Genomic DNA, 13,668 nt, shown 5'->3' with positions numbered 1-13,668 from the left:
CTCTTATTTTGAAAGAGGCCACATATCATAACCACATGTCAATAATGATTACCTGAGCAAACAAACAAATAAAAAGTAGTTTACGTGGATTAGAGTATACCTACCGACTCCAGACATTTCAGGAACACTGGCAGTGTATAAGTCTTTTGTAAATTTTGGCTCATTGTCATTGATATCATGAATTTTAATGATAAATTCCGATTCCGGTTCCACCTGCCGCCCAGTTTTTCTGTCTATAGCCTTGGCACGAAGAATGTACAGAGATTTTTCTTCTCTGTCTAGTTTCTTTGCAGCATGAATGTCTCCTGTATTTTCGTCTATAACAAATAGACTGCCAGCCCCATCTCCTGTTAGTATGTACTTTAAATTTCCATCTCCTTTATCTTGGTCAGTGTGAAGCTTTAGAGAGGTAGAAAAGAAGAGTTCTGTAAATATATACATTATCATTACATAAAACATAATTTTGGCACTATCAATTTGTGTCCATATAACAGCTCTGCAATGATTATCTTAATGGTTATCTTGACTTTCACTGTAAGAGGGAGTTAAATATTTCAGTTCTTATTATACTCAAAATTTTTAACAGTCGTATTTAGACATCACATCATAAGGGACTAGATTTAAAATAATGTGAAAATTAATATGTATCTGTTAAAACAAAGATATTTATGAATAAAATATTACCAAGATTTAAAACTGTAGTGTATTAAAAAAATCCATTAACCTACCTCTTGAGTGTAAAATATTAATGTTGATTACATTTAAAATGACTAAGTTCTCAGATATGATGTGAGAAATCTCTGAAATTATTTTAATGACAAGTTTAGAATAGCTACCTTAATTTTTAACTGATTTTATTCCCCTTGAGTACAGAGTATCTTTATAAGTGGATCCCTGAAACTGTGGATAGTACTGAACCCCATATATATTATATTTTTTCCTGTATATACCGTCTTATGATGAAGTTTAATAAATTAGGCACAATAAGAGATGAACAATAATAACTAAAGATAAAATGGAACAATTATAACCATATACTGCAACAAAAGTTATGTGAATGATCTTTCTCTCTCAAAATAGTTTCTTGTTATTTACTGCAGGTAATTGAAATCTCAGAAAGTGAAACCATGATTAAGGGGGAACTACCGTATAACATTGTAGAAGCACAGACTCTGTATTCAGAAAGACTAATCAGAGAGAGAAAGAGATTTGTAATTACTTATTTTCTATGTGACTCTGGGAGAATACTTTTTCAACCACCATGTTTTCATGTTTAGAAAATGTTATATTTTTTGTACCTTTTAAATTTCAAGTAATATAAAACTCACAGCTTGTCCTCTGGCCATATGTACTATGTATTAGGAAAAAATAGTATTTTTTTCATAAACTATGTTCTTTTCATTGGTAAATGCCCATCTGTAAATATAACTTCTTAATGTAGTAGACTGATGATTGAATATTTAAAGCAAACAGACCATGTACTCCTAGAAATTATGAATTGAGAAACAACCTTAAAGATTTTACAATACTAACACGATTCTGAAATTATAAATTTTTAAAAATTAATTGAAAATAGTAATTGCTTATATCATAAAATCATGGGTACATTATGATATTTTGATATATGCTTATATTATAAATTAAATCAAACTAATTAACAAATCCATCACCTCACATACTTATTTTTTGTTTTTGTGGTAAGAACATTTATAAGGATGTGGATGGAGGTGGAAGATATTGATCAAAGAATGCAAAATTTTATTTATTCAGGAGTAATAAGCTTCAGTGGTCTTTTGCCCTGCATGGTGATTATAATAAATGATAATAAACTGTATATTCAAAATTACCAAGAGTAAATTTTAAATTAAACTGGAGTTTTAACTAGCTTATCCCTGCTGTGTTGACTTACATCATATACTTTACAATTCCCATTTACATCCTACCCTCACCTATTTCTTGAGCACTCCATTTTATCTTTGAATTACTTGACTATTTAAATTCTGTTTTTTAAACATAGCCAAAATTAGAGATGTTTCATGTTTTACACTTTCTTTGCAAGCTCAGCATCAAAATAATTATCACATGTAGCCTTCCTATCTCTGAAATATCTTCTCAAGACATCTGTCTTCATCTCTATGGCTACATCATATCTTTTCCTTCATCTTATCTTCTGTGGACCACTAGAGCAATCTTCTAATCATGCTGCCTCCACTCTTGCTCTACTCCAAGCAATTTTTCAAACTAAACAGGTGATATTTTCCACATCACAAATGTAGTCATATTAGAATCTAGGTTAAAAATCTTCAAGTCACAGCATTTATGAACTGTAAACCTGAAGTCATAAAAACCAGGGTTAGCATCATGCGTATTTCAGTGTTATATTGGCCATATGGCTTGCTTGTTTTTAAATCTAAGTTTATTTTATGAAAATAGTATAACTTTTTTTAAATATTTACTTTTATTGTTACTGTAATTCCTTAAATTCTATGACCTTATTTATACATGCTGGATAATCTGGCCCTGAATCCCAGAGGCATCTCTGCCTCTTTTCCCTCTCGCCATACACTCTATACATAGCAATTGTTTTGTTTTGTCTTTATGTCTCAGAAGGCCTGTCCTAGCTTTCAAGCCTGATGTTTGCATCTGTTTCCCCCACCTTTTTACACCTTTCCCTTCTTTTTGTATTTTCCTCTAACTAAATGTTTGTCATATCTCATTTTCAATTTCCTGCTTAGGGAGGCCTTTCCTGACTCACTAGATTAGGATGGATGAGCCTGCTCTTGACTTAGATAACATACTTCATTCCCTATCATGATACTCATCACATTTGATGTAATTGTTTACCATGCCCACTAAGCTGTAAAATACATAAGGGAAAGACTGATATTCTTCTATTAAATCATTCAACATATATTTCTTGAATACCATAAATACTTCCTCTTTTTTAACACTAACTTTTCACATAAATACAATTAGAAAAGTCAGATCATAAATAAAACTTGCCTTTTTAACATGAGTTACATCTTATAAATCTCTATGTGTTAACGATACTGTTAGCAACTATCTTTTTGAAATGCCTTTTTCAAACCATCTATAATTAATATTTTTGTACCTTTATCTTTACATTACTAGTCATCTTATTTTAAGAGGATAGAAAGAAAAAATATATAATTTGATGAAAGGAAACAAATAGCAAAAGATGAAAAAGGTGGATAAGTAGAGAATGTTATGTATTAGAAGCCCAATTACATTACTTTTTAAACATGCTATTATTTTTCAACAGTATTATTTTAGTTTTGCCTTAATGCAGGATTTTTTTGTTTGTTTGTTTTAGAAATTTGAAAAATTAAACATGTACATACAGGACAAACTAAAAAATTTAAATAAATCTGTGATGGTTAATTTTATGTGTCAGCTTGATTGGGCCACGGGATGCAGAGATATTCAGTTAAACAATATTCTGGGTGTATTTGTGAGGATGTTTTTGGATGAAATTAATATTTGAATCAGTAGTCTAAATACAACAGATTGACCTTCTCAATATGTGTGTGTCTCATCCAATCCTTTGAAGATAGGACCCTCTCAGAGTTAAAAAAAAAAAAAAAAACCTTGCTATTGTCAGCAGGTAACTGCATTCTCTTTGAGGGGCAATCTTGGTCTGCTACTGAGTCTTACAAACTGAACATTTAACTATTGTCTACCAATTTGCCATGTGATCTGAGTGAGTGTACTATTACCCGACTCACCAAGTCATAAAATTGGACATGCACTACAGAGTTCCATCATCAAATGGATGTTGTATATAGGTGACATGGCCTCAGTAGGCCTTGAAGGCACAAATAAGTTACTTGAAGAAGTAGCACAAATTTCTACGGTCACCACTCCTTCTCTCTCTCAGACTTCTCTCTCTCAGACTTCCTCTGTGGCCTCATAGATAATTCCCTGCTATCAGTTTTACTAAATAAAAGAAGGTTCAGGCCTGTTTTGCAGATGGTGCTGCAAAATATGCAGATACCAACTGAATGTGGACAGCTATAGCTTATAGCCCCTTTCTATAACATTTGTGAATAGAAATGATGAAGGTAAACCTTGTTAGTGGCAGAATTTGAGCAATGCTCCTCGTTTTTCACTTTGCTTGGAAGGAGTAATGGCCACCTGTGCAATTGTGTACCAATTCACAAGCTGTGACTAATGGTATGGTTCTATGACTAGGACCTTGGGAAGAGCATGGTTGAAAAATTGGTGATGAGGAAATTTGGGGAAGTAGTATGTGGACAGATCAATCTGAATGGGCAAAAATGTGAACACCCATGTTCATATTCACCAAATGATAACCTCAACAAACCAGCAGTTTAATAGTGAATTGGACAGGATAGCCTGTTCTATGAATACCAGCCAGCCTCTTTGCCCAGTCACCTCTGTCATCAGCTGGTGAGCTTATGAATAAACTGGCTATGATGGCTGGGATGGAGGTTATGCTTGGGATTAGCAATATGAACTTCCATTCACCAAGACCAATCTCACTACAGCCACTGCTGAATGCTGAAGCTCTCAGCCATAGAAACCAACACTGAGCCTTCAATATGACACCATCCCCCAAATGATCAGTCAGCTACATCGTGGCAGGATAATTACATTGGTTGACTTCCATTTTGGAAGAGATAATGTTTTGTCCTTAGTAAATACTAAATAGGCATTTACACTGGATATAGATTTGCCTTCCCTGCAGGCAATACCTCTGCCAAAACTACCATATTTGCGCTTGCAGAATTTGCAGAATGCCTCCTGATATTCCAAATGGCATTGCTTCTGACAAAGGAACTCATTTCACAGCAAAAAAAAAAAAAAAAAGCATAAATGGGCCCATGCTCATGGAGTTTCTGACCCCACCATGATCTTCATCACTCTGTGGCAGCCGATTTAATAGAATGATGGAAAGGCCTATTAAAATTTAGTTTCTGTGCCAACTGGTTGGCAATACCTTGTGGAGTTGGGCCAAGGTTCCCTAGAAGGTTGTATATGCTTTGAATTAATGCCTAATATATGGTGCTGTTTTTCCTGTAGCTGGGATTCACAGGCTTAGGAATCAAGACCTAGAAATAAGAGTGACATCATGTGTTATTACCTGTAATGACCCACTAGAAAATTTTGCTTACTCTTTGCACATTCTTGTGCTCTGCCAGGTTAGAGGTCTTACCTCCAAAGATAGGAAAGCTGATACTGAAAGATACATCAATAATTTTTTTGAAGTGAAAGTAAATAATGCTGCCTAGACACTTCGGGCTCCTCCTGCATCTAAGTCAACAGAGAAAGAAGAGAGTTACTGTGCTGGCTGCAGAGATTAAACTTGATGACTGAGGAGAAATGCAGCAGCTAATCCACAATGGAGATAAGGAAGAGTGTGTCTGGCATACAGGGGTTCCTTCAGATCATATCTTAGTGTTCCCATACTCTGTATTTAAAGTCAATGAAAATTACAACCCAATCCCTTCAGGACCACTAATGATACAAATCCTTCAGGAATGAAGGGTTCAGTAACTCCACCATGTCCTGCTGAGGTGTTTGCTGAATGTAAACAAAATATAAAATGGATCATGTAAAAAGTACCAACTACAACCATATGACCAGTTAGAAAAATAAAGACGTAGTTGTGATGAATATTTCCTCCTTATTTTGTCGTGAATATGTGTGTATATTTCAGATCTTTGTTCTTCATTCTCTTATCCCCTTATCATGTAACATAAGATATATTAACTTTACCTTAAAATATTTCATTATTAATTTATCATTACAGCATGCAACCTATGAGATACCAAGGAGGAAAGTATGCATTACTCAAGGTCTTTACCTTCTCTTCTCGGAAAAGGGTCGGTGTGTTTTTGGTTTTATGCAAAATAGTTGTGTCATATTAGGTGGATTTATGACCTTCTTGCTGTCCTTCTTCCTTCCTTCCTTCCTTCTTTCTTTTATTTTTTTTGGGGGGGGGGACTATGTATGGTTGAAGAAGATGCACATGCATACCAAGTTGACAAGGGGTATATTTGTGACAGTTAACTTTGTGTGTCCAGATAGGGCCACAGAGTGTCCAGATATCTGGTTAAACATTATTCTGGATGGGTCTGTGAGGAATAGAAGAAAGAAACATTTGAATGGATAGACTTAGTAAAGTAGATTGCACACCTCAGTATGGGTGACTAGTCTTTAAACAATCCCTTAAAGTCCTGAGTACAAAATAAAAAGCTGAGTAAGAGAGAATTTACTCTCTTTGCCTATCTGCAAGACAATGTATCAATCCTCTCCTGCCTTTGGACTCAGACTCAGTCTGGAACTCAATACGACATATTCTCTAGCATTTCAGTATTTTGGACTCACACTGAAACTATACCATAGTTCTCCTGTACCTTCAGCTTGCCAACTGCAGCTCTTGGAAATTTCTGGCCTCCATAATCTTGAGAACCAATTCCTTTTAATACAATTACATATGTTTTATGTGTCTCTGGAGAATCCAGGCTAATAAAACATCTGAGTTTAACATTTAAAAAAAATATGGTTTGTGGCAGAGGAGTTGGAGTAAGGTGGCCAAGTACAAGCCTACAGTGATCATTCCTCCCACAGGAACATCAGATTGAACAACTATCCACAAAAAAAGCATCTTCATATGAATGAAAAATCAGGTGAGTGATCACAGTACCTGATTTTACCATCATATTAATAAAAGAGGCACTGAAAAAGGTAGAAAGGACTGAATTAACTGGACCACTCTTCTCTTACCCTCTTGCAGGAGCCACATGGTGAGAAGAGAGAATCTATGTGTTGGAGAAGGTGAATGTAGTGATTATGAAACTTTGCATTGAAACTCAATGCTGCTCTGTCACAGTGGAAAACAACATGGGATAGAACTCGGCTGGCACCCGTGGAGAAAGCATTTAGACTAACCCTGGCCAGAGGGGAATTGCCCACCCCAGTGGTCAGAAGTCAAATGCCAGCAAGTCCTGCCACCATGGGCTAAAGTGTTCTGGGGTCTAAAATAAACTTGAAAGCCCTTGTAGGCCACAAGAACTGTAATTCTTGGACAAGTCCTGGTGCTTTGCTGGGCTCAGAGCCAGTGGACTTGGGGGTGGGGGGGTGTGACCTAGAGAGACACCAAATGGGGTAGCCAAATGTGTACTTCTGCCACCTCTCTCCAAACCACCAACAGCACAACCAGCACCTCTGAGAGAGACCTTTTCCTCTGCTTGAAAATAGGAGATGGGAGGTTAAAGAGGATTTTGTCTTGCAACTTGGATTCCAGCTCGGCCATGGTAGGATAAAGCAAAGACCTGAGCCCCCAATTTCAGGCCCTAGCTACTGCATGACATTTCCAGACACACCCTGGGCCAGAAGGGAACCCACTATCCTTAAGGGAAGAACCCAATTCCTGCAGGACTCATCACCTGCTGACTAAAGGAGCCCCTGGCCCCTGAATTATCAGCAGTGGTAGGCAAGCAGTACTTGCTGTGGGCCTTGGATAAGACTCAGAGCTCTACTGCCTTCAGGTGTGAGCAAGCACATTCCCAGCTGTGGTGGTCATGGGGAGAGAATCCTGTTTGAAGAAAGCAGAGGGACTTTATCTTCCAGCTGGTGGACCAGATTGACCACAGCAGGGTAGAGCACCAAAAGTAATCCTGGGGTACCAATTATGGGCCTTGGGTCCTGAACAGCATTTGTGAACCTGCCTGGGAGCAGAGGGAAGCCCATTTCCCTGAAGGGAGAGACCCAGGCCTGGCAGCTGACAAAAGAGCCCTTGGACCTTGAGTAAACATTGGCGGTAGCTAGGCAGTACTTGTCATGGGCCTGAGGTGGTATAACTACAGGGAAAGACTCCTCTGCTTGAGGAAAGTAGGAGGAGAGACTGAGAGGGATTTTTTCACATGGTTTGGATGACAGCTTAGCTTCAGTATAGTAGAGAACCCACATAGATTTCTAAGGTTCCTGACTTCAGGTCTTGAATCCTGGGTGAAATCTCTGGGCCCACGCAGGACCAGGGGAAACTCACTGCACTGAAAAGAAGAATATAAGCCTGTGCTAGATTCACCATGTGTTGATTTTAGAGCCCTCCAAACTTGAGTGAACACAGATGATAGCCAAGCAGTGGTTACTGTGGGCCTTGGGAGACAACCAGTGCAGCCCCTGTGGTGGGGGCCACAGGGGTGCTCGTGTCACCCCTACCCCAACTGCAGGCAGCTCAGAACAGAGAGACAGACTCCGTTTGCTTAAAGAAAACTGGGAAAAGAAAGAAAGCAAGAGCCTTTGTCTGGTGATGCAGGTAATTCTCACAGATCTCACTCAAGACCACCAAAGCAGTACCTCCATGAGTCTGCAAGAGCCACAGCATTAATTACTGAGCCCGGGATTCTCTTATGCAGATATGGCTTCAGTGACCACAACACACATGTTCCTTCAAATACTTAGGAAGCCTTCCCAAGAAGGATGAGTCAAACAAGCACAGACTGAAAAGACTACAATAAATACCAAACTCTTTAATGCCCAGACACTGATGAACATCTTCAAGTATTAAGACTAATCAGGAAAACATGGCTTCATCAAATGAACTAAATAGGGCACCAGGTACTAATTCTGGAAAGACAGAGCTATGTGATCTTTCAAACAGAGGATTCATAATAGCTGTTTTTGTTAGAGTAGGCAGATAGCTAGATAGGAGCATGAGAGAGAGTCCCTGAGAAAAGGGAGGTCTGGAAAATCACACATCCCAGAGACCACCTAAAACATGCATGCCGGATATGAGAAGAGAAGATGGGAAGTACTTATGCTGAAAAGAACACCGTTAAGATGCCCAGTAATTATTCTGTAGTTAACCCATCAGAATACAGCTTATAAGAAAGAGAAGAGGGCAAAGTAGAAATTCTTAAGAGATACAAAGGCACAATACATATAGATTTGACCACTATTCAACCTTCCTGGGTTGACAGGAATGAGCAATGCAGCCATTGGGTAGAATTGGTATCCAACACCAGGCCCACACATGCACATCAGGTAATAGTCACTGAGAATCCCACCACCCTGGGATGGGAACTAGTTAGAGACTAAAGCAGAAGTGAGAAAAGTAGACAAATAAAAACATGGAGACTTAAGACAGAGGCAGAAACTTCAAGAAAATATCTGGCATCAATAAAACCTAGTGCAGAACTCTCGGGGCTGCTGCTCGCTCATTGACTTTCAACAGCCTTCTCTGCTTCATCTTCGAGTGTACTGTCTCTCTAGATAAACTCTCTGCTCTCTACTTTTCTTCAGTAAATTCTCTACTTTTGCCTAAGTGGTCTCTTTGCTGAATTCCTTCTCCCAAGTAAGTCTGAGAACTGAGGACTCCACACTCCCTGGTAACATATTGAGGAAACTCAAGAAAACACAAAGAAGGAATTCAGAATTCTATCAGATAAATTTAACAATGAGATTAAAACAACTAAAAGGAATCAAGCAGAAATTCTGGAGCTGAAAAAATGCACACTGAAGAATGCATTAGAGTATATTAAGAGCAGGATTGATTAAACGGAAGAAACAATTAGGCTGAAGACAGGCTATTTGAAAAAACACAGAATAGACCACCACCCCCCTCAAAAAAGAGAGAGAATAAAAATGAATGAAGGATGTCTACAAGATCTAGAAAACTGCCTCAAAAAGGAAAATTAAGAGTTATTGGCCTTAAAGAGGAGAGAGAGATATGAGAGTAGAAAGTTTATTCAAAGAGATAATAACAGAGAACTTCTAAAACTTGGAGAAAAATATAAATATTCAAGGACAAGAAGTTTATAGAACGCAAAGCAGATTTAACCCAAATAAGACTAACAAGGCATTTACTAATCAAACTTCCAAAGGTCAAAGACACATAAAGAAAGCATCCTGAAATTGGCAAGAGAAAATAAACAAACAATATACAAAGGAGGTTAAATGCACCTGGCAACAGATTTCTCAGTGGAAATCTGAGAAATCTGAGGACGAGAGCGGCATGACATATTTAAAGTGCTATTTTCTTCTAAAATAGTATATCCAGTAGAAATAGCCTTCAGAATTGAAGGTGAAATAAAGACTTACATAGACAAACAAAAGTCAAGGGACTTCATCAACACCAGACCTAACCTACAATAAATGCTAAAGGGAGTTCCTTAATGTAAAGGAAACATGTTAATTAGCAATAAGAAATCATCTGAAGGTACAAAACACACTAGCAATAGTAAGTACCCAGAAAGACACAGAATATTATAACATATTATAACACTAATTATTGTGTATAAACTACTCATATCTTGACTAGAAAGATAAAAAAGAACCAATTAAAAATAACTACAACAACTTTTTAAGACATAGTATGGTAAGATATAAACAGAAAAACAGAAAGTTAAAAAGCAAATAGACAAAGTTAAAATGTAAAGTTTTTATTAGTTTTCTCTTTGCTTGCTTGTTTGTATTTTTATGCTACTAGTTTCGAGTGGATAATGAGGTTAAAAAAATAAGAAATAAAGGAATAAAGGAAGACAAACAACCAGAAAAAAAATGGAAGAGTAAATCCCTACTTCTCAATAATAACAATAGATGCAAATGGTTTGAACCCTCCTATCTAAGACATAGTGTAGTTCATGAATTAAAAAAACAAAAACAAAAACAAAAACAAAACAAAATAAGACCCAACAATCTGGTTAAATGGATAAAAAAAAGAAAGACTAAACAACCTATTGTGTACAGGAAACACTACATCTATAAAATAAAGAGATGGAAAATAAGGGATGGAAAAACGTATTCTATGCCAGTGAAAACAACAACAAAAAAGCAGCAGTAGCTATATTTAGACAAAATAGATGTCAAGACAGAAATATAAGAAGAGACAAAGAAAATTATTACTTTATTATGATAAAGGGATCCATTCAGCAAGAAGATATAACACTTGTAAATTGAGCAACATATATATACAATCATAGAGCACTTATATATACGAAGCATTTTTTTTTTCTCTTTTTTGTCTTTGTAGCTAAAGAGAAAAACAGATCTTAATACAATAATAGCTAGAGACTTCAACACACCACTTTCAGCAATGGAAAGATCATCTAGACAAAAAAAAAATCAACAAATAAACATTGGAACTTTAATCTGTACTGTAAACCAAATGGACACAATCAATATTTACAGAAGATTTTATCTAATGACTGCAGAACACACATTCTTATTTCTCATTTTCAAGGGTAGATCATATGTTAGGCCACAAAACATGTTTTGAAAATCTAAACAATTGAAATAATATCAAGTATGTTCTCTGACCATAATGTAATAAAACCAGCAAACAAGCACATGAGGAATTTTAGAAACTCTACAAACACTTCAAAATTAATCAGTATGCTCCAGAATGATAAGTGGGTCAATGAATAAACTAAGAAGAAAACTAGAAAAGTCCTTAAAACCAATGAAACCTACTAAAACCTACAGAATACAGAAAAAGCAATAGGAAAAGGAAAGCCTGTAGCAATAAGCACTTATATCAAAAAAGTAGAAACACTTCAAAGAAGCAACCTAATAATACATCTTAAGACACTGAAAAAGCAAGACAAAACTAAGCCCAAAATTAGTAAGACAAAAGAAATAATAAAGATCAGAACAGAAATAAATGAAATTGAAATAAGAAAAACAATACAGAAGATCAATGAAACAGAAACATGGTTGTTGAAAAGATTAACAAAATCAACAATCATTTATCCAGGCTAAATAAAAAAGGAAGAGAAGTAAATAATTAAAATCAAAGATAAACGACATATTACAACTGAGACCAGAGAAATTCAAAGAATCATTACAGGCTCTAAGAGCAAATATATTCCAATAAATTGGAAAATCTAGAAGAAATGAAGAAATTCCCAGACACATTCAACCCACCGAGATGGGACCATGAAGAAATCTAAAACCTGAACGAATGAATAATAATGAATGATACTACAGTTGTAATAAAAAGGTGTTCCAAAAAAGAAAAGACCAAGATCAATGACTTCACTCCTGAATTTTACCAATCTAAAAATAATTCAAACCAACTATAGTCAAACTATTCCAAAAAATAGAGGACGAAATATATATACACACACACACACACACACACACACGTATATATGTGTATGTATATACACACACACATACACATTTATATTTTGTTATACTTTAAATTCTAGGGTACATGTACACAAGGTGCAGATTTGTTACATAGGTATATACGTGCCTTGTTGTTTTGCTGCACTCGTTAACTCGTCATTTACATTAAGTGTTTCTCCTAATGCTATCTATTCCTTCCCCAGGCCCCCACCCCAGGTTAGTCCCCAGTGTGTGATGTTCCCTACCCTGTGTCCAAGTGTTCTCATTATTCAATTCCCACCTATAAGTGGGAACATGCAGTGTTTGGTTTTCTGTCCTTGTGATAGTTTGCCGAGAATGATGGTTTTCAGCTTCATCCATGTCCCTGCAAAGGACATGACCTCATCCTTTTTATGGCTGCATAGTATTCCATTGTGTATATGTGCCACATTTTCTTAATCCAGTCTATCATTGATGGATATTTGGGTTGGTTCCAAGTCTTTGCTATTGTGAACAGTGCCACAATAAACATCGTGTGTACATATGTCTTTGTAGTAGCATGATTTATAATCCTTTGGGTATATACCCAATAATGGGATGGCTAGATCAAATGGCATTTCTAGTTCTAGATCCTTGAGATATCTCCACACTGTCTTCCACAATGGTTGAACTAGTTTACAGTCCCACCAACAGTGCAAAAGTGTTCCTATTTCTCCACATCCTCTCCAGCATTTGTTGTGCCTTGACTTTTTAATGATCGCCATTCTAACTGGTGTGAGATGGTATTGCATTGTGGTTTTGATTTGCATTTCTCTGATGACCAGTGATGATGAGCATTTTTTCATGTGTCTGTTGGCTGCATGAATGTCTTCTTTTGAGAAGTGTCTGTTCACATCCTTTGGCCACTTTTTGACGTGGTGGTTTGTTTTTTTCTTGTAAATTTGTTTAAATTCTTTGTAGATTATGGATATTAGTCCTTTGTCAGATGTGTAAATTGCAAACATTTTCTCCCATTCTATAGGTTGCATGTTCATTCTCATGGTAGTTTCTTTTGCTGTGCAGAAGCTCTTTAGTTGAACTACATCCCATTTCTCTATTTTGGCTTTTGTTGTCATTGCTTTTGGTGTTTTAGTTGTGAAGTCCTCGCCCATGCCTATGTCCTGAATTATATTACCTAGGTTTTCTTCTAGGGTTTTTATGATTTTAGTCTAACATTTAAGTCTTTAATCTATCTTGAATTAATTTTTGTGTAAGGTGTAAGGAAGGGATCCAGTTTCAGCTTTCTACATATGGCAAGCCAGTTTTCCCAGCAGCATTTATTAAATAGGGAATCCTTTCCCCATTTCTTGGTTTTGTCAGGTTTGTCACATGATTATCTCAATAGATGCAGCAAACACCTTAGACAAAACTCAACAGTCCTTCATGCTAAAAATTATCAATAAACTAGGCATTGATGGAAAGCGGCTGAAAATAATAAGAGCTATTTATGACAAACTCAGGCTGATATCATACTGAATGGGCAAAAACTAGAAGCATTCCCTTTGAAAACTGACACAAGACAGGGATGCC

At 36.5% G+C, this 13,668-nt stretch overlaps 1 protein-coding gene across 1 annotated transcript in view; it reads right to left on the bottom strand.

The window, feature by feature from the left end:
* Positions 1–13,668, bottom strand: part of CDH9 (cadherin 9, type 2 (T1-cadherin)) — a 168,179-nt gene that overhangs the window by 41,784 nt on the left and 112,727 nt on the right. Inside the window, exon 3 of the mRNA XM_011933444.1 lies at positions 105–399. Within this exon, the coding sequence (XP_011788834.1) occupies positions 105–399 (295 nt within the window). The remainder of the gene's footprint in view (positions 1–104; positions 400–13,668) is intronic.

This window comes from Colobus angolensis, unplaced genomic scaffold (assembly GCF_000951035.1).
Source record: "Colobus angolensis palliatus isolate OR3802 unplaced genomic scaffold, Cang.pa_1.0 Scaffold127, whole genome shotgun sequence".
Classification (NCBI taxonomy): Eukaryota; Metazoa; Chordata; class Mammalia; order Primates; family Cercopithecidae; genus Colobus; species Colobus angolensis.
The sequence above is the reverse complement of the archived record's forward strand: the minus strand, read 5'-3'. Positions and strand labels throughout refer to the sequence as shown.